The sequence below is a fragment of the Oryzias melastigma genome, linkage group LG23, assembly GCF_002922805.2.
Source record: "Oryzias melastigma strain HK-1 linkage group LG23, ASM292280v2, whole genome shotgun sequence".
Classification (NCBI taxonomy): domain Eukaryota; kingdom Metazoa; phylum Chordata; class Actinopteri; order Beloniformes; family Adrianichthyidae; genus Oryzias; species Oryzias melastigma.
Window position 1 is genome coordinate 14,631,012 of NC_050534.1, and position 21,342 is coordinate 14,652,353.

Genomic DNA, 21,342 nt, shown 5'->3' on the forward strand with positions numbered 1-21,342 from the left:
TTCTGGGCCTGAATGTATTTCCCTGCACTGGGATTTGAGGAGCCAAGCTGCGTGTCTAATCTATGAGCGCAACCAGCACAGCATCAAATGTTTGGGGCTGCTGTACCTGCAGCCTCCAACAATACAACACTTGAGCAGTTGCTCACTCAAGCAGCTAGGAGACAATGTATGGTGGGAGGACTCTGGGATGGAGGGACAGCTGAGTGGATGCTGACATTATTGCCAAAGAACCGTGTGGAGTTTAGAGGAATCGAGTGATGTAAGGGTGGAAATTGATCAAAAAGAATAGTCGCCACACATACACGCACTCCCATCTGGACTCGGAGCCCTTCGACCTTGTTTAAATGTGTTCTGTAGGAATGCAATCAGGGATTTCCCTTGGAGGTAGGCCACGGCTAGGGACCAGCAGGGTCCCGGCTATGAAAGCAGGGGGCGAAAAAGCAGCAGGCAGCACTTTCTAAATTGAAGTCAATAACACAACAGCCCATTCTATCAGAGCAGGTCCTCCCACACAGTCCTCTTACAGTCACCAAGCAGAGCCGAGGGTAGAATGTCGATTGAGTTCTCGGAGCTGACTCTACGCATGGTGACATGCGTTTGTGTAGGTGAACACATGAGAGAAAAGCATCAGAGAAGACAAGTGTGGGGCAGGTTGTTTATTTTCCATGCTTGACACCTGGGCGACAAACGCACCTCAAACATTTCTAGGGAATTGGCTTTAACTTCTCAGGTCTGACCAAGTGCTGAGTTTACACACTAAAGTGATTTGTATTGTACGTTTAGCTATTGTAAGAAATCTTGCTAATGCAGGCATATCTGAGACACATGCACACCCAGCCTTATTTTGCCTTTAATTCCTTTCCGCGTGTTAGCACTTCTACAAAGCTTAGGGGGATTAGAACTGGTGTGGTTGGGCTTCTCTGAGCAAGAGTAGAAATGAAAACTACTGACTAGTAGACACTCCTCTGCCATGACAGGCCCATGTGTCGATGCACGTGCTGGAAGCCACATCTGATGTCTACATTAATGGTTACAGGCACATCCACACAGTTTGAAACCATTTGTTTGGGAGCTTGCACTTTTTGCTCACATTTGCTGAGCCGAACATTTAAAGGAGTGGATCGACTGTAGTTTTAATACCCTGGTTTCTCAGCAGGGTGCTGACCTGCTTAAGCTTTGTGTTTTTTTTTTTCTTTTTTTTTTACCATTTATTATCACAACTTCAGCTTGTGGAAATAAAAGATCTAACAGTTTGCATCTTTTTTAGCTTTTTGGAACAAACTGCACTATGTCGGAGGGCTCCGTAGTCTGATCTTAAAAAATAACTCTAATTTCTTCAGAAAACTTTGAAACACTTTCTGACATTAACCTTCAAATTCTATTGCACTTTCACATCATGATTCTCACCTTTCAGTTGCAAAGTACAGCTCATCCATTGACATTATCTCATACTTTTGTCATTTTGTGCCTATCTGCTGGTTGATCCACGGATCCATTTTGTTCAGTCCAATGATTTCCCGCCCCTACGCCTCTGCTCTTTTCCTCTACTCTGCCAGTTCTGACTGATAGCATCAGTCTAGGTCACTTACACCCTAGTTGTGTTTATTGGTGTGTGGCCCAGTTCTTTTTTTTTTCTCCAATAATATTCTCCAAACACACACATCTAACACACACTCAGACAGGAAAAGCTTGACACATGGATGAACAGTGGTAATTTCCCTGGACAGACATTGATTTCACTTTCATTAAACTGCCTTGTTTGACATCCTGATGGAAATCATCATTTTTTTTCCTCGAAACGATCACTTTCTATGAAAGACTTATGTGCCTTATTTTTATTTCAAGTGAGTATAGAAGAACCCATCACAGAACCAAATTGTATACTATTGCTTTTAGACAAGAGGTACTTGTTGTAAATATCGATATTGCTGTATATCGCGATATTTAGTCCTGCAATTGATTCTCGATGGGTTCTCACGTTTTAATTTTTGTTTTGTTGTTTACAACAATTTTGCACTAATTGGTGGCACTGCTGTTCATATTTACTATTGTTGACGCTGAATTTTACAGATAATTACAATTAGGGCTGGGTATTGGTTATAATTTTCAGAAACAATTCGATTCACAACAGCCTGAATCAATTCAATTCCGATTTTTTTTTCCGATTCTTTCAATTCCCCAATTCAATTTTAAGTTTACAAATTTATACAAATTTGTTTAGAAATACATTAAAAATCTACCATTTAATTTGAATATATTCATATTAATCTGATACAGTTCACATATTGTAACATTTATTAGTAAAATAATGAGATTGCTATTAGCATACAGCTTTACATAGATTCTCTAAAGGAGAAGATCTAACAAAAATCTTTAGATCATTAATATTGTAAACATTGTTCTGCTTTTCCTGGAGGACGTTTCAGTTTGGCCACTAGGTGGCAATCGCGTTATAGAAGTACACTTAATTCAAGAAGAAGACAACAGTATGAGGGAAAAAACTAAGTTTTAGACCACACAGTTACTTTAAAAATTATTTCCTTCAAATAGTTTGGAAAATTAATGCCTTTAAGTAAATAAATATGTTCAGATTTAGTCAGCAATGTATTTTTTTGGCCAACCGAACGTTAGCATTAGCCGTCCTATGAGAAATCCTATTGAACGTTAGCATCAAGCTAGCAGACTTTAGCTTTATGTGCTAAATGGATTTATATCTTTTGTGAATCGATTATTGATCTATTAAGCTTAAATTGATTTAAATCGATTAATAAATTTTTTATCAGCCCAGCCCTTGTGTCAGTGGTTGTCAAAGACATAGTATTATTGTTTTGCACTAAAGTGTCTATTTGTTGCTTAAAATAAGACATAAGTTATTTATTATGATTGTGTTCAAGCTAAACAATAAATTAGGGTAAATTTCCCCCCCAAAATTCTTTTTATTTAATGTGAGTTATTAGAGAGGATTTTTACTAATTATCGGATTATCGTGAAGTCCTTGATATCGTGAGCCATGTATCGCATATCGCATTACATCGTGAAGTACCCAATGATTCCCAGCCCTACTCCTTATAAATATTGCATTTCTGGTTAAAACAAAGAATCTTTATCTTTGTGAGATAATTTTGCTTTACACAATTACACATTACCATCCTGTAAATCACGGAGCACATGTTTTACCTTTGGATAATCCATTCATACAGTAATGCATAAAAATGGAGAAACCCACTGACATGCACTTCAGTAAATTTCTCCCACTTCAAGAAACACTCTTCCCTCTTTCATTTACCGGACACATCACAAGGTAACAGCCTGTGGGTAAATGTTTTCACGTCCTCAAAAGGTGGGCGTCCACATAGTGAGGGCAGGGTGAGTGTTGACCTTGTCAAAATATCATTGTAGCTTGCAGCTTCATGATATAGTTCAGTGGTAAGTGGTGTCTTTTTTTCCCCTGTGGCCACATAGCAGAGATTGATTTTGAAATCTCTGTCTACTGTTGAATTATTTTTTGTTTTGTGTCCCATATACCGACGTAGATTGAAGAATCTATGCTTCGTGTTGTTAAGCTGATTGTGCGTCCGTGTTAAAGCGATCGTATTTAATAAGTGTGCCAATTATATGATCTTAATAGTCTTGCCAATACAGGCAATGCCTTTGTATAATTTCACTGATATGTTCATTAGCCAGTGGTACTTGAGTTGAGTCATGATCAGATAAAGTAAGATCAGACAGACGGAGGAAAAAAAAAAACACTTTGCTGTTCACTAACAAGATCAAGATCACCATAGATGGAAAGTATTTGCCCTCGCAGCGCAATGCAATAATACTGAGTTAAATTCGTGGCAACATCGTGGAGTGACATCACTTAGCTCAAGGATGTGTTTGATGCCCTTTTGTTCACGTAATCTCATGAGTGACTCATTCCTCCTGCTATTGTACCTCCACTCTATTGTCCTGCATCTGTGTTTGACAAGAAAAACGGATGCCTGATAACGTGTTGGAGCTCTGACAAAAGCCTCTGCTAAGGAGACGCGGCATTGGGTAAACAAAATGTAGTAATGGAATGGTTAATTGATTCATGGTTGACTCATTATTACCCTTTATGCTTAGGCATCGCAGTTGTCGAAGGGATAGTAATTGAATCATGCCATTAGAGAGAAAAAAAAAATTCTCTTACTGTCATAAAAATGATGCCTTCATATGAATTTTAGATCCCACCATCTTATCCCTGCAGTGGTTTACCCCTAAAGCTAAATGAATCTTAAGTTGCTTGTTTTGTTTTTTTTTTTGTTTTTTTTTTCTTGCATCTCCCATCACTAACTGTGCTGTTTGGTTGTCACAATATATCCTTTTTAAAATATCTACATATTTTCTGCAGTTTTCTAGACCGGAAGAGGAGCAACATTTTCCTCTCTTTAGTGCTCTCTGTTGTGCTCAGTCTTGTTGTTTCATTCCACACTGTTAGCCTAAATTTGGTCCCCTGTTACATCATTATTGAGGCATTTAAACACCTGTTTTTTTTCTCTCTCCAAATGTTAACAGAGAATTAAAAATAAGACATTACTTGGAGAAGTGGTGTTAGTACAGTTATTGTTCACAGTGGACTGAAATCTTTTCATTCTTTTCCCCCCAAAGACAACTACTTTAAAAGTTAAAACACATTATTTAACACAATTGAATAATTTCAAACAATAAAATCCAGGGATTTTCTAAAGTCACAGACTTCAGTCACAATGTCGCAAATGAACCAAAAAGAAGAGCTTTCATCCAAACTTTACAATCAAAACCCAAATAGATCAAAAACCCACAAATACAAAATAAATGGATCCCGATGGATAATGGATCCCGGACAAGCCCCCAATTTGTATTAAGAAATTTATGATAAAAACTGTCTTTTTGTGTATTTTTTTTTTAATTCAAATTGCTGTAAATAAAAGGCCCTTAGGGAAAAAAAGCTGTAGTTACAAACTACAATCTGCAGGCCACAAGCTCTCTGCTCTGTTTCATCCACTCAGAGACAAATAGATCCATTTAAGTCTGTCTTTTCTTCCTCTAATATCAGGCTAAAACTAAAAAACTGCTGGATAGCACTGATATTGCTTGCCATTTTTGATGCACCACTAAAGTTAGATTGGGGTTGTAATCTAGCGAGGTAAAGTTTAAACATAGGGATGATGGGAAATGAGAGCAGACTTTCTCTCCACGAAGGATCCCACTCACAGGGCAATTTCTGAATTCCTGCCACTCAAAACATTTGGTTTTGATCTGAAGACGATTGGAATTGGGCTTTAATTGTGTCGGTTTTAGTTTTTATCTTTTTTTTGTTCGTTTTTGATTGACCAACAGGGTCAACGAAATTCCTTTTGTATTATAACTTGATGCCTTACGAGAAAAACACAAAAGATGCTTAAAACATGTCTATATAAAACCAAAGATCCTTTTTCACGTCATGTTTTTCATGAATTAAGTGTTCAAAAAATGCATTCAGACAGTTGAAACATCATTCTGTCACACTTGTAGCTTCTCCATCCTGTTTGGACAACTCTTTACTGCATTTCTGCTTTATAGCAACATGAAGTAGCTCTTCAGCGGCTCATCTTCACCACTTGTCCCGCACTCCAACTCCAACCTCTGCCTAACAACTCTTCAACCAACCTAGCAACGAGGCACTGAATCTCATTTTGACAAGCACACAGAAATTGACAAAACGCCGGGTAGAAAAATGCCTCAGTTGGCTCTTTTCTCTCCCTTTTTTTCCCCTCGTTCGTTCTCGCACTTTGTCAGTGGAAGCGGGGTCTGGGAGGACAGAAATGGCTTTTTGAGCGACACAAGCTGGTGATGCCATTTGGCACGTCAACTGGTGAATGAGGATAGAAAAGAAGCTGGAGACGAATGATGATGCGGTCATGATTGTCCCATGCCATTTTTTTCCCCATCTCTTCCTGTAGGTCAAGAAAGTAATAATGTTTTCCAAAGAGTGGGATGTGCAAAATATTTGTCACAATTCTTTTAATAAGTTAAATTGTATATAGAAAGTTAATATATATATATATATATATATATAAGCACTTTATGTAAAGCTCCATTAACGTAGGAGTGTCGAATTTAATTGCACAGGAGGCTAAAATCCAAAACACACCTTAGGTCATGGGACAAACAGTATAAACTCTTATTGAACACATTAAAACTACATTTTTAAAACTATAAAAACATAACTTTTTAAAATTACTTTTAATAAAAAACAGCATGAATATTTCCAGAATAAATCAACTTAAACCTAAAAAAAATTTAATATTTTACTATTCATGAAAATATATTTCGTCAACATTGTGCCATTAACAACAATAAAATAAAATGATCTGGAGGGCCGGATATAATTACGTGGAGGGCCTGTTCCGGCCCCCGGGCCTCGACTTTGACTTGATATGTGCATGAAAACTGTACAGCTGTCTAGCTTTGATATTGTTTGCTAGTTTTTTCCCTACGCTAATGTTTGCTAAGGCTTATGTGGTGCTACAAGCTAGCGGAAAAGGTGTAAACAAAGGGATGATGGGAAATTAGTTGAAGCTTACTCCGCAAATGGTGCTGCCCACAACTTGGAGGCAAATTTCTGCGGAATTTCTGCAACTCGACATATTTGATTTTATTAAAAGAGCAATTTCACAAAATAAAAAATATATATATAGTTGGAGTCTGATTTTAATACATTCACGGCATGGTGGTAGTCTGTAGATTTGCATGGTGTCTTGTTGAAATGTATAGATTTAACACTTGACTATTTATACAGTGCTAATTATGTAGATGCTTGTGTAGAAGAGGCTGCCTGCACATACTGGTAAGACGTGTTTAAAACCACCATCTGAACAATCCTGATGCAAATAGAAGACATTTGAAAAAACCATGGCGCAATTAAAGTTTTTTAATTGTTACATTCCTGTAAATAAATTATCAAAGTAAACAACAAACACATTTTGAATTGATTCGTCTCCTAATTTCATTGAATAGAGCGCCTTGCCATATAAAGCTCTCAAAATTGGTTGTAAAACATGCCCCCATTATTTGCACTTCACTCATCTCTGCGTTGCTGATCTCCTCATTGATTGCAAAATAATGACCAAACTTCATTCGTTCTGCACTCCAAGGTGTAAATGGATCTGTTGGAAATAAGCATCATTTTGTAAGGCAATGTGGCTTAATGCCCTCTCCCATCATTTTGACCACCTCTAGATGTGCTCAATGTAGCTTGTCTGTTCCCACCAAGCTTTTACTGCTTTAGGCAGCAATTTGGAGATCTTAACTCTACTTGGAGACTGCTCAGCACCCTCACAACCTCAAGGATGCTGAAAGCTTTCACCCAGAACATACTTTACCTTTAAAATGCAAGATGGAGAAATAAAAAGTCTTCAAATCCCAGTGTCCTTTGTTTTAATAGCTGCTGGGTTTCACATTCCTTTCGCCATTTCAAGCACACTCTCCATTTATGTTGATAAAATAGGAATTGATTTATATTTGTAATTTTTAAGTTGTTTTGCAGTTAGTGTTTGTTATGTTTTCGTCTGTAATTCTGTTCACGTTTTCCCAATTGCACCACCACACCACCCATTTAAAGGGAATTATAATAGTATTAGTACAAATGTCGCTCAATAACCATCGACCACCATGCCATGTTGTCCCTCCCTTAAAAAATTAGATGGATTGTAGTTATTGCTGTTATTGATTTTCAACACCAGGATGTTGAAGTCGGCTTATAACCTTGCTCTTTCTGAGATGTTTTGGTCAATGAACTCTGTCCTTTGTTTATTGTTGGATAACAAAACACCAATGAACCAATTTAATCTTAGTTTAGTATACTTGTTTTGTGGACTCACCTATTTTTTTTTTACTTTTTTCTTTGGAAATTTGACATATATACTGAACCACAGATTAAAATATAGCTCATTTACAATGAATACAAATGTCTATACGGTTCCAGATGATGCGCTCATTTAGGGGCTCTCAGGAAAAGTGTGTGTTGGCCATTACCTTCCTGACATTTCCCATTGATCCATTCCTGTTCTCCACATAGTCTGACTGGGATTTTGTTGGTCATAACTTCGCTAGATGTTGTTTTACTAGAAGTCAGTGACCTTTTCATCATGTAGGGACCATAGGGTTCTGTAGTGCCCAATTGTTACAAGAAAACTGGTGTCGGTTTGATGGAAAAAAAAAATCATATAGATGTTAGTGAATGTCACAAAAACCAACAGGAACACAAAGAAATAAAACTGCCACTGTGTGATGGGAAGGCATCGGCAGAATTTTCAAGATTTCATGCAGTCGCCCTATTGATTTGAAAATCTTTGGCGTGGTCATGAATATAGACATGAATATAGATGTGGCCACCATCTGGAGATATTTCCTCATTGGGTGTATCAATACAGAAATGTTTAAAAATTGGATAAATCAATAATCAAATTGATATTTGGATCAATCGTGAGTGAATTCCAAATATCATTAAATAGTATTCATAAATATCGAATCATTAAAATGAATCATTGTGCTCCTTATTTACCAGGGGTGTGTATTGTCGGCATAATACGTATCCCGATGCGCGTCTCATGATACATATCACGATACATCCCAAGATTGTACCAGAACAATTCTTCACTTTTTTCCCCAAAGTATGACTAAGAAAAAAACTCTACTTGAATATTAATACGTCTTCCATTGTTATAAAATGGTAAAATTACTTTTATTTTATGATCACGAACACTGCAACTGCATACTAAAACTGGCAGCAAGGTGGCATGGAGTTTCAGTTCAGTACCTATCTCAAGCAAAAACTAAGTAGTACATGTCTCATAGCAACAAAAACCACAAGGCTGACTGAACATTTAATACAAGCTGGTTCTCGCCAGGTCTTGTTGTTGTTATGGTCGCGATGTAGAGCTGCTAAAAGAGGCTCAGAGTGCTGCCAACTAGTGATCTGGGGTTTGGATGGAAAACAAGAGTAAGACACTAAAGGTCGCACATGAATAGTTAAATTTCGTCTTGGCAGCATTTTAAATTGATACAAGTATCACCAAATGAAATATTACTATATATATATTTATATATATATATATATATATATATATATATATATATATATATATATATATATATATATATATATATATATATGATGGACTGCCATCACCAGAGCTTAAAATGTACCGGACTACACTAAATTTGACATTGGCCACTAACCAATGTCAAATTTTTAGAAAAAAATTGGTCCGTTGCCTTAAAATGTTACCTTTTCTTAACCCTTGTGCTATCTTATGGGGTCCAGATGACCCCAGCCTAACATTGACGTGTCATCCATCTCATGACAAATGTGGATGAAGGTGTACAGGATTTCATGTCTGCCACAGACACCACCGAAAATGAAAAATTATTGTGTCTTGTGGGGTCCAGATGACCCCACTTTAATATAAACATGCCTCGGATAGCACAAGGGTTAAAAGCTCCGCGACCACCAGGCGGTTTGTAAAAATATGACTGCTGCCTCTTGATTTCAAATACCACAGTGTGCCCACGACAGAATTTTCTGAAAAAAATGCATTTATGTCACCAGGCAGTGGAATTTGGAAATATGTGACCGTAGTCTTAGATTTAATTTCTTATATTTACAGTAATCAAAAAGATTTTGTGTAGCCTTAAACAGTATGAATAAACACATTTGATTTTCTTCTTTGTAACTAGTGACTTTCCTTTGACATGCAACCACAGAATCATCAATTACCTAGTGTTTTTATTCTTCTTGCACCCATTATTTTCAGTGTGTGGTCCAAATGTTTGCTCACACTAGAGCCATGTTTGCTGCCAGGTGCAACAGCACTCTATTTCAGGCTAATTTGCATACTTGACTTCTTGATAGCACATTTTATACAAACTGCAAGTCACTTCTACAGTTATTTTTTTTCCTTTTCGTTTGACATGTTAATCATGTGCTTTGTTTGAGTTGACAGAAAACTGCTACAATTTTTCAAATGATTAATAAGAAACTCTGCTTTATATCAATTTCAATTGATTTTAAAAAGCTACTGTACATCTTACTCATAAAGTCAATAAATCTCAACAGATACTTGATGTATAAAAGGAATGCTAAGTCATTACCCCCTTTCAGATCTTATGCCACTAGCAAAGGACAAATTTATTTTGACAATACTCCACTTAAAATGCTGAGTGCATTCAGTTGAAATCCCCCCCAGCAGGAAATCTTTCATAATTTATCGTCTTAGTTTAGCAGTCTAGCATGGGTCATTCTAAGGGCAGAACCCGATTCTCCTCTGATTGACCCTCTGTGGACACGTCTGCTTTCTCTTCCTCCATTTATCGTCAGGCTCCATTATCTGTGAATGCTTCAAAGGTACCTCAGGCCTTCCTGAAAGGCCCTCCTCTCCGTTTAACTTCAGACTTTTGTCCGAAAAGATGTCTTTCCATCTAGTCTAAGGTAGATAATTGTTTACAACAACGCTTATTTAATTACAAATGCATTATAGAAAGGATTCTTAGACCTTGGTGACATAGATGCACATTTTATCGATTTACTATTTTTTTACCTTTTAGTTCACCACCAGCTTAGATATTTTTTTGAAAACACTGCGTCAATTATCTATTGATGAAAGAAAAACTCATTAATGGGCATCAGGGAGGTTTAATGGTGGGAATCGTGGTTGCTTTCCTGACCGTTAATAGCCCTTGCTATTTGAGAAGCTGTTTGACTTTTCCCAGTCCCGTCCCCGACAGACAGCAGCCTGCCATTGACAGTGATGCATGGGACCCCCTGAGTCACATTGATCACCTTAGGAGAGTCTACACATGGGCAGACACACACAAAGCCTTTCCCGTCTGGTGTGCACTTCATTCCACCTTTGCAATCCTTTGCTCAAATAGGTTGGCAAAACTGAAAAAATATTAGGCTACAGCATATTAACAGTTTACTCCCCAAATTGGGGTTGTGTGATTTCAACAAATAACCACTAGTTTTAGCAGTAAGCATTAGACAATTTCAAGTCTTAATTTGGAAGGATCAAACTGATTTTATTTATTTTGTTCTAGCTAGTTTTGTCAGTTTCAGAATTTACAACTACTATCAAAGTAAACATTGGAGTTCAGTTGTTTGTTAATTAACCTTGTTTACATTAAGTTTTAGTTGCATTCTTTAATTGAAAAGCTGGAAGCAGTCGATATTCTTCTCCCCTCTTTCAGCCTGCTCACTATCCCTCATTGGTTGTTTGGGAAGCATGCTTTCTCCTTCTGGTTTTCAACCCACACGATTTGGCTCTAAAAAAATCAATAGGGGTTTAATGTGTTTTTCACTCTCTTTTTAATTTTCTAACTTTTTTTTAATAATGTAACATTTTCCAATTTGGTCATAGGAACATATTAAGCAGGTTTTCTGTCTAATTGTAACTGTGCAGTAACCCAGGAAAAGTTTTTGACGATTGTGTCTTGAAGCCATTCTATGCTTCTATTTCCTCCTGAAATAAGCTTGCGAGTGTGAACAGTAATACCTTATGGGTGCTTTTCTTTCTGGCTGTCATTTAGCTTTTGGTTCTTTGATAAATTGTAATTACCAATCACTCACCGTTCTATTTTTTCATTAATCTGTCATTTTAATATTATTTTAAATGGCAGATGAGTCGACTAATAAAAACTTCTACTTCTGTCTCCTGCTTAATTGTGCTCCTGCCCATAGTACATTGAAGTATTAGGAGTAAACTGGTCAGTTTGCCTGACCCATAATGACCAAAAATGTTTTCCCAAGGTAGTAAAATGAAATAATTCAGATTATTGTATTTTCTGGACTATAGAGAGCACCTGTCTATCCAGCTAAACTTTTGTTTAAAAATGTAAAAAACTACAAGCTGCACCAGGCTATAAGCCGTAGATGTCTATGTTGAAAAACTTAGATATTTACTGAACAGGTTTGTACTGTAAATGTACATGTATGTACTTTCCGCCTCAACGTCTCACCATAGATTCATTGACCAAGTCAAAGTAGCTGCATGCAGCAGCGCGGTTTCCCTCCTACGTAGCAAGCTCGATGGACTTCAACTTAAAACTCGCATCATACGAACTTCTTTGTTTTGTGTCCATGATGAAGAGGCGAGGAAATACTTTCAAAATAATTACCAGTTAGTAAGTTGTCGTGCATGTTTTTTCTGATAAAGAAAAAGTAGTGTATGCTATTCTTCTTTGCGTTGATTTTTCATCTTATTTTTTTATTCTAATTCCAGTTAGAGCGCCCCTAGTGGTGAAAGAAAAATCCACACTATAGCCGTACCTTTATATAAGCCGCATGGTTCAAAACCTAGGATAAAACGAACTTTTAAAATGTGCGGCATTGCAGAATAATACATTCGAAACGCAGGAAGTTGGAGAAAAAAGTTACAGGCAATTACGACATGTATGACTAGTTACTCGAGAACACTTGGCGTTTTGTTTTATAGGCACTGGTACAGAGCTGGAAGCGTCGGCTAAGCTCGAGAAAGCAGCTTTCACAAAAGAGGCTGCCGCCTTCTGGCTTAATGAGAATGAGTGAAACACAAATGTTTGCACCTGCCTGTTTGTTTGCATGCTTTTCTCTGCTTGCATCAGTGCATTTCAGAGCCCACTTTGACAAATGGGTACACACAGATTTTCCTCTTGCCCTCTCTGTCACTCACTCGCACACAGACACACACTCACCAGGAACCCGGTCTACACAAACGCATTCTGCATCGCCTACCATTCACATTATTTACCTTAAAGTTTTATGACCCACACATATAATTGGACTCATGCAAACTGAAGTCTCTGTGGGGATAACCATGATCTTGGTAATTGGAACATGCACTAAACCTCCAGTTGTAAATTATGGACCATAAACTTTGACTGACAGATTAATCTTTGGTTTGCCCAGGATTGTAGATGTACATTTATTTTTCCTCTTAGATGAAAGCATATCTGTGATACGTTGAGGATTACTTTAGTTACAGGTGGGAAGCTAATAATTTGATTACACTTCAGAGTGTAGTAGTTACTAAATAAATTCTTTGGTGCAGAGAAGTGTGGAAAAAAAAAACTTTTGTCGTAAGTCATGTGCAACATAAGTCAGCAAAAATAACATAAGAAAAAGGAAGAAATCTGCTTTACGCTTCGAACTGATACTAAATAATCCTGACTCAGCACAGTTACCATAATCCTCCAGACAAAAGAAGCTGAGACATTTCTCTGGATCTAAAATCACAAACAGCTTTGGTGTAAAAATAAAGCACAATACAGCTGCTGCTCTATAACAAAATGTATGCAGATGTCAGCATTTTCTGAATATCTGAGAAGATGAAACCTTTTTTTTTGGGGTGAAAACTTTACCTAATCACAGATATGTAAATTATTCAATCTGGCTGTTCCACATCAGTTCATATAATTTAAGAACTGTCTTGGTGAGGTTAAATGAGTTAATTTGGCTCTTTAAGCTCATTTTTGTTGTGTATTTTTAGAAAAAAAGATTGTAGTAAAAAGTAACAAAATTTGGTTCTAGTCTCTAAGTAGCCAAGTAAATGCTCTGCTCTATGGAAAGTAGTACTACATCTTTAAATTGAAATCTGATTATCAACAACTAGTTGCCATTCCTAAGTGGTGAAATTTTCTACAAGTTATTTTACGGTGTTTTCCAACTGTAAACGTTTGAGTTTGTTTCCCCCCCATCATTCGGGACAAATTTTTTTGTCTTATTACACCCAAACGGACCCAGGACCTGGAACCACTCAGACCCGTCTTTTAAGGTGGTCTCAGTTCGTTTCCAATCGGACTGAGATCAAGTTCAACCAGTTTCCTCGGTCTGAATACACTCCATGCTCGGAGCTGAACAACTGGACCAAAATGGGTACTGTAGCCGGATATTGCATGATGTAAATAGAATAAAGACGTAGCAACCAACGAGTTTTAGACACGTAAATCTACGACGAGATACGGCAACTCATTAAAATTTTTTGGGTGTATACTCATTAAAAACTACACATTGCTTCTCATGGTGTTTTTCTCGACATTCTATAAGTCATAAACAATCATGAGCGTACACTCTTAGGCCCGATCCGAATTCTTCCATTATTCCTTTTGTCATTTCTTTGTCCCGCCTTTTATATCCTGGCCAATGACAGAGGATATCTTTAGTCATGTGGTTTTGTTTACAGGTTTTGGTTCGAAACAGACCAGTTGACGGCAGTCTAAATACAGACTAAAAACAAGGTTCAGGACTCGGCCTGGACAAACAAACTTTTCCAGTCTGAATACCCCGTAGTGTCCCCTTCAGCCTTTACTAGATTGAAGCACTTCTATGATTAACACAAATATTAATGCATGAGTCTTTAGGGTTTGAAGCTTTTTTAGTTTTTTTGGCATTTCAATCTCAACTCTGCCTCACTCTGTCAGCACAACGGTTTGATGATTTGAACCAACTGCTCATGAGATGAGGATTTCTCCAACTGCTTTTAGTTTGCCAGCTTGGGCATCATGCTTTCTTTAATAGTTTGGCATCACAAATAGACTCATACACGTTTATACAACCTTGGCTTTTGCATTCATTAATTTTCTCCAGGTGTCTAGGATTTGTTTTCTGTGACTATAGTAGTAAAAGAAATGCTTGCCAACATATATTTTCTTCTTCAATGGCCAATCTCCTATGCCGCTCCATTTCCTTTGAGTGCAGTGCTTGGCTCCGACAAGATCTGTCACCTACCATCGTTTTAGTGGATTATTCATTCACTTTCAAACATCTGAGTGAATTAAATCCAGTGTAGTTTTAAAATTTGCCCTTGAGCCAAGTTTCAGTCCAATGGTATCACCTAGCTGTGTTTTGTTCTGGTTGAAATACTGATGGTGTGTTTGCACACACACATGTGCAGGAGTTTTTCCCTTTTGCTTTTTCCCGTCCACTGTGTCAACACAATCCCAGCATTTATGAGATTACCAGAGCCCATTTGTGTTCCGGCGGGAGCCATCTTGGCTCGAATGAAGCCTCCGCTGGGAACCATCTGGGTTCTACTGAAAGCAGCCTTCCCTCTACCTTTTCTGTCCTCTCTGCATTGTGAGCAAATCTATTTACTTTAAAGGTAGGATGGAGTCTTTTTTTGTGTGTGTGAAACTTAGACAGTGGTGTCTTCTTGAAAAAACAGGATTATGAAAATACATTTTGACTAGTCAGACCCTAAAATTGTTTGACTAAGATGCTTATTAACCAATAAAATACTAATACTACTATTTGTCTACTGTTGAATTACAGGTGGTACAAATATATGGGAGTGTGTTTTTTTTTTAATTATTATTATGTATAATGGGTACAGGTATGTAAGGTCTAACTAGATCTTAACCACTTTGTGGAACTTAATTGATATTCAACCCTAAGTTTTCTCCCCGCCTTTGTCAGTATTACTTGAAATAACTGTAGTAATGAAATTTTGTTTGTCACAGCGATTTGTTGCCTTTCTTTTTTCCTATGCTTTGCCCAATTCCCCATCTTACATTTTGAACCTCTGAGGACCAGTACTGCTCTTATAGCCTGGTTACATAACTGCTTCTGCACTCCAAGACAAAGATAAAATGAGGTTAGTGTCTAGGATAGTAGCGAGCAAGAAAGTATGATGGTGAGAGAAGGGAAGTTATGAAAGTACAGATTAGATTAAGGCAAACTTGGATTGACTGTTGGTATTTCCTAGTCCTACATACGATATCCTTGGGTATTTGACTCTAGATTTGTAAGGCGTTCGAAATTCCTCCCATCTAAGCATTTATGCCAATAAAAATTGTTCTAGCCTTTTATGTTATAGAAGGTTTTTATAAGTTAATATATTTATTTTTAGTTATTTCACCTATTGCGATTAGTATAGGGATATATCATGTAGGGAGTGATCTGGAATAGTGTTTTTTGAGTAACTGGTGGCACCTCTTACTTTGGTGGGCTGCACCAAAATCCATTTGGCCCAAAAAGTTGACACTTTTCGTAGCTCAGATTCCTTTGGTACTGTCCACAGAAGTGTACCATAGCACTAGTTCTTTGACTCAAGAATGGAATAGTGCTGGAATGGATCTTGCAGCCAATATGACCAATCATTGTTTCCCACTGTATCAAATCCATATGTTAGCCATCCCTAGACGTTGACAGTATACAGAGTTTGAGTTGAAATGGCAGTTAAACCTGTGCAGTGTTGTTAGTTGTGTTCCGGGCGATTTCAGTGCTATGAGCAGGTCCAAACCCTTGGGCTATCTTGTGGGGTCAGCCCTACATAGACATGTTATCCTTTCCATGACAAAGGTGGAGAGAATTTCATGTCTGCCGTGGACACTCGTGAAAATCAAAAATGATTGAAAAAACAAGTTTAGCGCGCTGTTTTGAGGATTTTAGATGACCCCACTCCCAGCATTAACATGCCTTGAATAGCACAAGGGCTAATATAGTGTTGGGATCCAATGGGTACAATTGGGATTTGAGGTCTAATGTGGTGTGAAATTCACGTGTTTCCTTTAAACACGTAGAACGTAGATTGAAGACGGTAGCCCTTTAATCAAGTTTGATTCTACCACATCACTGTTAATAGTTTTGCACAAGTTCACACTTGGGTTCTCTATACTTATTTCTGAATGTCTTCATTAATTGAATTTTCTTATGTAGAAACTATGAACAGAATTGATTAACTTCAGATTGATGTCTATTTTTTTACACTCAAACACATACAGATGACAAACAGGGAATTGTTATCCAGTAAATGGTCATCTGATCTGCTGCCAAAGGCATGTGGGTCATTTCACCCTCTTACTCACCCTCTTATTTAAAATAAGTCTCTCAATAGGCTATAATTTCATTGATGAGACTGTATACGGAGTTGAGCTTCAACAGAAGGTCATAGTATAATATGAGCTTTGAGGCCAGACTGCTTGTCAGCCTCTTTACCCACACTTGCAATTATAACTGCGTACTCAGGGTGGATTTGCTCTCTATGCATAGGTTGCCATTTTGTACTTAATAGAACATATTGTGGGTTCAGCAGGAAACGCGTTTTACTTCAGCTAAGAACACGGCAGAGGAGTTTACAAACTTAATTCCATTCAGATTTCCCTTGTGACTTCAGGGCTAAGCAGTCCAAGTCTTAATCACTTGACTTTCCCCTATCTCCTTAGCACACCTGGCCTCTCACTTTCTCGCTGACTTTAGGCTTCAGAAGAGCTAAAAGTCTTTCTCATTGTACGGGACTTATTAAGCAAAATGGAATGAATATATTATTACCTTGAAAAGACAGAATTTGCCAGTCTGCGAAGGGCAATGGTAGTACACCTTTAACTCTTAATTAGCTGGGTTATTTGTTTCATTATGTACTTGATGAATGCAATTGGATCAGTGATCGGCACATTTTATAAGAAAGAAGTAGTATATTTAGAGATCTATTTATGATTGGAATTTAAAATTTAAATTTTGAGGACAGTACTAGATATTTTCCAGCAGTAATTACAGAAATGCATTATCTAGCATCGAGGCTGTGATTTTTTTTTAAGGGTTTTTAGGATTTGGTTACCCTTTCAGGAAAGTGTTATCTGATCAGAAGTCCTCATCTATTTCAAACAGATCATTAACTGAGTCCTGCATTCCTAATGTTGAATTTTTCTTCTCGTTTTGTTTGCTTCAGGTGGAGGTTGAAGTGGAGAGCATGGACAAAGCCGGGAACTTCATTGGCTGGCTGCACATCGAGGGCTTAAATCTGTCTGTGGCGCTGGTGGAAAATGCTCTGTCCAAGGTCCACTTCACAGCAGAGCGCAGCCCCTACTACAAAACTCTGGTCTCTGCAGAAGAACAATGCCGGAAGAGGAAAGAAAAGGTGCGTCCTGTTAAGATTTTTACCTTACAACACAACTTTTTCCACTCACAAACTACTCGAACAAGAAAAAAAATCTCTCAAAGACTAAATTCAAGTGACAGACTGTCCCCATGAACCTTTTAGGTTTGGAGCATCCCTTCACTTTGATAACACAATAATTTTGATTCAGACAAGAAACATAACGCCATAACTTTTTGTGTTTATAAAGTTTTTGAAATATTGAGCGAAATATGCCCCATTGGAAATGAATGAGAAATTGCTCAAATTCTTCAAAACTGTGAGCGTTTTGGAACTTCTGCATACTTTCAGGTATATGCCATTCAAACTTTAAAATGTTTAGCAAATAGTGGGTTTTTAGGTTAATTTGGAATTTAGCTTTTGATTTTGTAATTGCTAGCTGTTTTTGACCAATTTACAATTTTTTTTTCACATTTTTAGGCTAATTTTGAGTTTAATTAACATTTTAGCATTATGCTAGCTACTGTCAAAAGTAGACTTTTTACTTTTTTGTGGCTAATATTGAGTTTAGCTAATATTTTAGCATAATGTGAGCTGTTTTGACACGATTATACAATTTTCAATTTTTTGGGCTAATGTTGAGTTTAGCTAATATTTCAGCATTATGCCAGCTGTTTTGAAACAGTTGTACATTTTTCCAGTGTTTTGGGTAATTTTGAGTTAAGCTGATATTTTAGCATTATTCCAACTGTTTTGACACAATTATAAATTTTTCCAGTTTTTTGGCTTATTTTGAGCTAATATTTTAGCATTATTCCAGCTGTTTTGACACAATCATACATTTTTCCATTTTTTTGGGGTAATTTTGAGCTAATATTTTCGCGTTGTGCAAGCTGTTTTGACACGATTATACATTTTTACAGTTTTTAGGCTAATTTTGAGCTAATATTTTAGCACTATTCCAGCTGTTTGGACACGATTATACATTTTTACCTTTTTTAAGTTATTTTAGCATTTAGCTAATTTTTTGGCAAGCTTTCAGATTCAGCATTTTAGCCATCAGCTCTGGCATCTTCAATGGCCACATTCAGCTTGCAGCATTTACACCGGCGTTATTGCAGGTAATGCTGTAAATCTAGTTTAGTATGTGTTCTGAGAGCATAACCCTTCTGCTCTCCTTGGCTTGTTTGCGTTAAAAGTGGGGTCATCTGGACCCAACAAGAAACTGCGCTGAACTTTTTTTTATCTTTGATTTTTGATTTTCACTAATGTCCATGGCAGACATAAAATCCTGTTCACATTTGTCATAGAAGGAATCACACATCAATATCATCTGGACCCCTAAGAAATCTCTATGTATATTTCTTTAAAAGAAAAGTCAACTATTTGCAACAGATTTGTATTTCTTGAGGACATATGAACAATTCATGGGTCACCTTTCTATTGACGACTTCATTGTGTATTACAGATTCGAATAGAGTTTAATGTGTTATCAAAGAAATGAAGACCAATAAAGGATTCTGCAAACAAACAATAAGGAGCTCTTTGTTTAATAATGAAGTATCCGTCACGAGATTTGACACCAGGTCATCCCCCAGAGAACATAAATTTGACCAAAATGTATTAACACGCAGTCGCAATTTCCAGCAGTTAAAGCTCCACTGTTGTGAAATTGCTCTATCCATGGTTGCAAATAGCCACATTTGCTGCTATCATTGAAGCTGTCTTTCCTCAATGGCAGTTCTTTGATGGATGGAGGCCTCGTTCACAGTGATACTGATCTTGCCTTGCATTTTCATTATGGCTCCACGAGTCACCCCTGGCAGATGCACAAAGTGCCCAGCCAGCTGTCATCGTTGTCCTCCTCTCTATCTCTGTAACTTATTTCTTTCACTTGCACTCTCCAGCCCCCCTCCTCCCCCCACTCTCTTGTTCTTCTTTGGGTCCTCGAGGACACACAAATGCCTTCCCGGCCCATATAAATGTGATGTATTGCTCCAGCTAAGAAGGGGTTGTGTTCTTTCTCCCTCCAAAGAATTTGTCATGTTCATAGTCTGTATGTATCTACGGTGTTGTTTGCTTTCGGCTCTTCTTTCTGTTGCGATTACTCTCCATTTGGCTCTTTTCTTTTTTCTCCTAAAAGTCCAGACACAGTGGAATGCCATGAGTGGTGCACAGGTGAGCCTTTGTCGGCGCTGAAAAGGAAAAACATCTTGCCCGCCATGTGAACACAGGGACCCTGCCACGATAAATCTAGCCACAGCGTGAAGCCTCGTTCCTGACAGCTCTAACAATTTCCCTCCATGCTTCCAGGCCCCTTTGTCCCATTGAGACAGATTGACTCTAACCACAAGGTTTTGACTACATCTAACCTGAGTGTGGACAGGGCCATGAGGAAGGACAGCAGAATGGGGCCTGAACTGAGCGGACAGACAGTGACTGTGATGTTAGTTTGCCACTGGCAACAGTGGACAAATCGACCACAGTCAGATCTGTTTGCGTGTGAGTGTGTGAGCTGGCTATTTTGGAGCAGTCTGTTGTGTGCGTGTAAATTCAGCTGGAAGGCAGATAAGGTGGGGCTTGGCGCTCTAATTAACCCATCGAGACATTCTCAAGAAAGCTAAGAGCTGTGCAGTTTTTGTCTTGTTTCTTTTGAAGTTGTTGCAGGTTTTTGTCTGTGTAAGCTGAGGCTAGGTAGGGTAAATTGCATCTTCTCCCCATCTCTTTCCATCTTTTCTCATTGCTACCTTTATTGTCCCTATGGCTGTAGATAAGGAAGACATCAGTGGACTGCTGTGTCAGGCATCTGCAAGAAAGAAAATGGTAGTTGTAATAAAGTAGACGGAAGATGTGTGAAAGCATACACGCACAGTCATTAAGGAAAGCGTTGCGTTGGTGGACCAGCAGGGACCCAAGAAAAATGAGGGAGATGGGAGCTTGCTGTAGTAGCACGGTGAACTGAAACACCTTGGTCGGAGGGACTCGAGTGAATACGAGATTCTGTTGGAATGAGACCGAGGGGAAAAAGTGATTGTGCTGTAATTGAATCATTCAAAGGACTTGAAGAAGAGCCTTTTCCGAAGCTCAGCACATTTTGAATATTACATATCAGCAAACAATATGCGGAGCAGTCATTTCAGCAAATAAAACTTCTTGTATGCGACCGATCTTCACCTGGACCCTTCCTGCTTCTTTAACATGTACTTATAACCGAGCTTTACAGGAATGTTTCTGGTAACATGATTAAATCCAACCCTCCAAGTCGATGCGCTTTGAATCACAGAAGTTTACATATAAATGTAAGTAACGACTTTTTGTTGTAGCATGACCTTTTTAAAGTTATAAAACCGCTGTTATGTATATTTGAGCGGTGGAAGCTAAAGCTAGCGGACCGGCGACTATTGGTGAATTGAGACACTATTTTTTCATTACTCTCCGTTTGGAGGGCTGAATGAAGGGGAAGGGAAGAATTTGGCATCTTTTCCTCTGACATGATTTGGTACTCATCTCA

General features: G+C 37.9%; 1 protein-coding gene across 1 annotated transcript in view; it reads left to right on the forward strand.

Moving 5' to 3' along the window:
- Positions 1-21,342, forward strand: part of snd1 (staphylococcal nuclease and tudor domain containing 1) — a 181,017-nt gene that overhangs the window by 93,928 nt on the left and 65,747 nt on the right. The window contains exon 17 of the mRNA XM_024292246.1: positions 17,685-17,873. Within this exon, the coding sequence (XP_024148014.1) occupies positions 17,685-17,873 (189 nt within the window). The remainder of the gene's footprint in view (positions 1-17,684; positions 17,874-21,342) is intronic.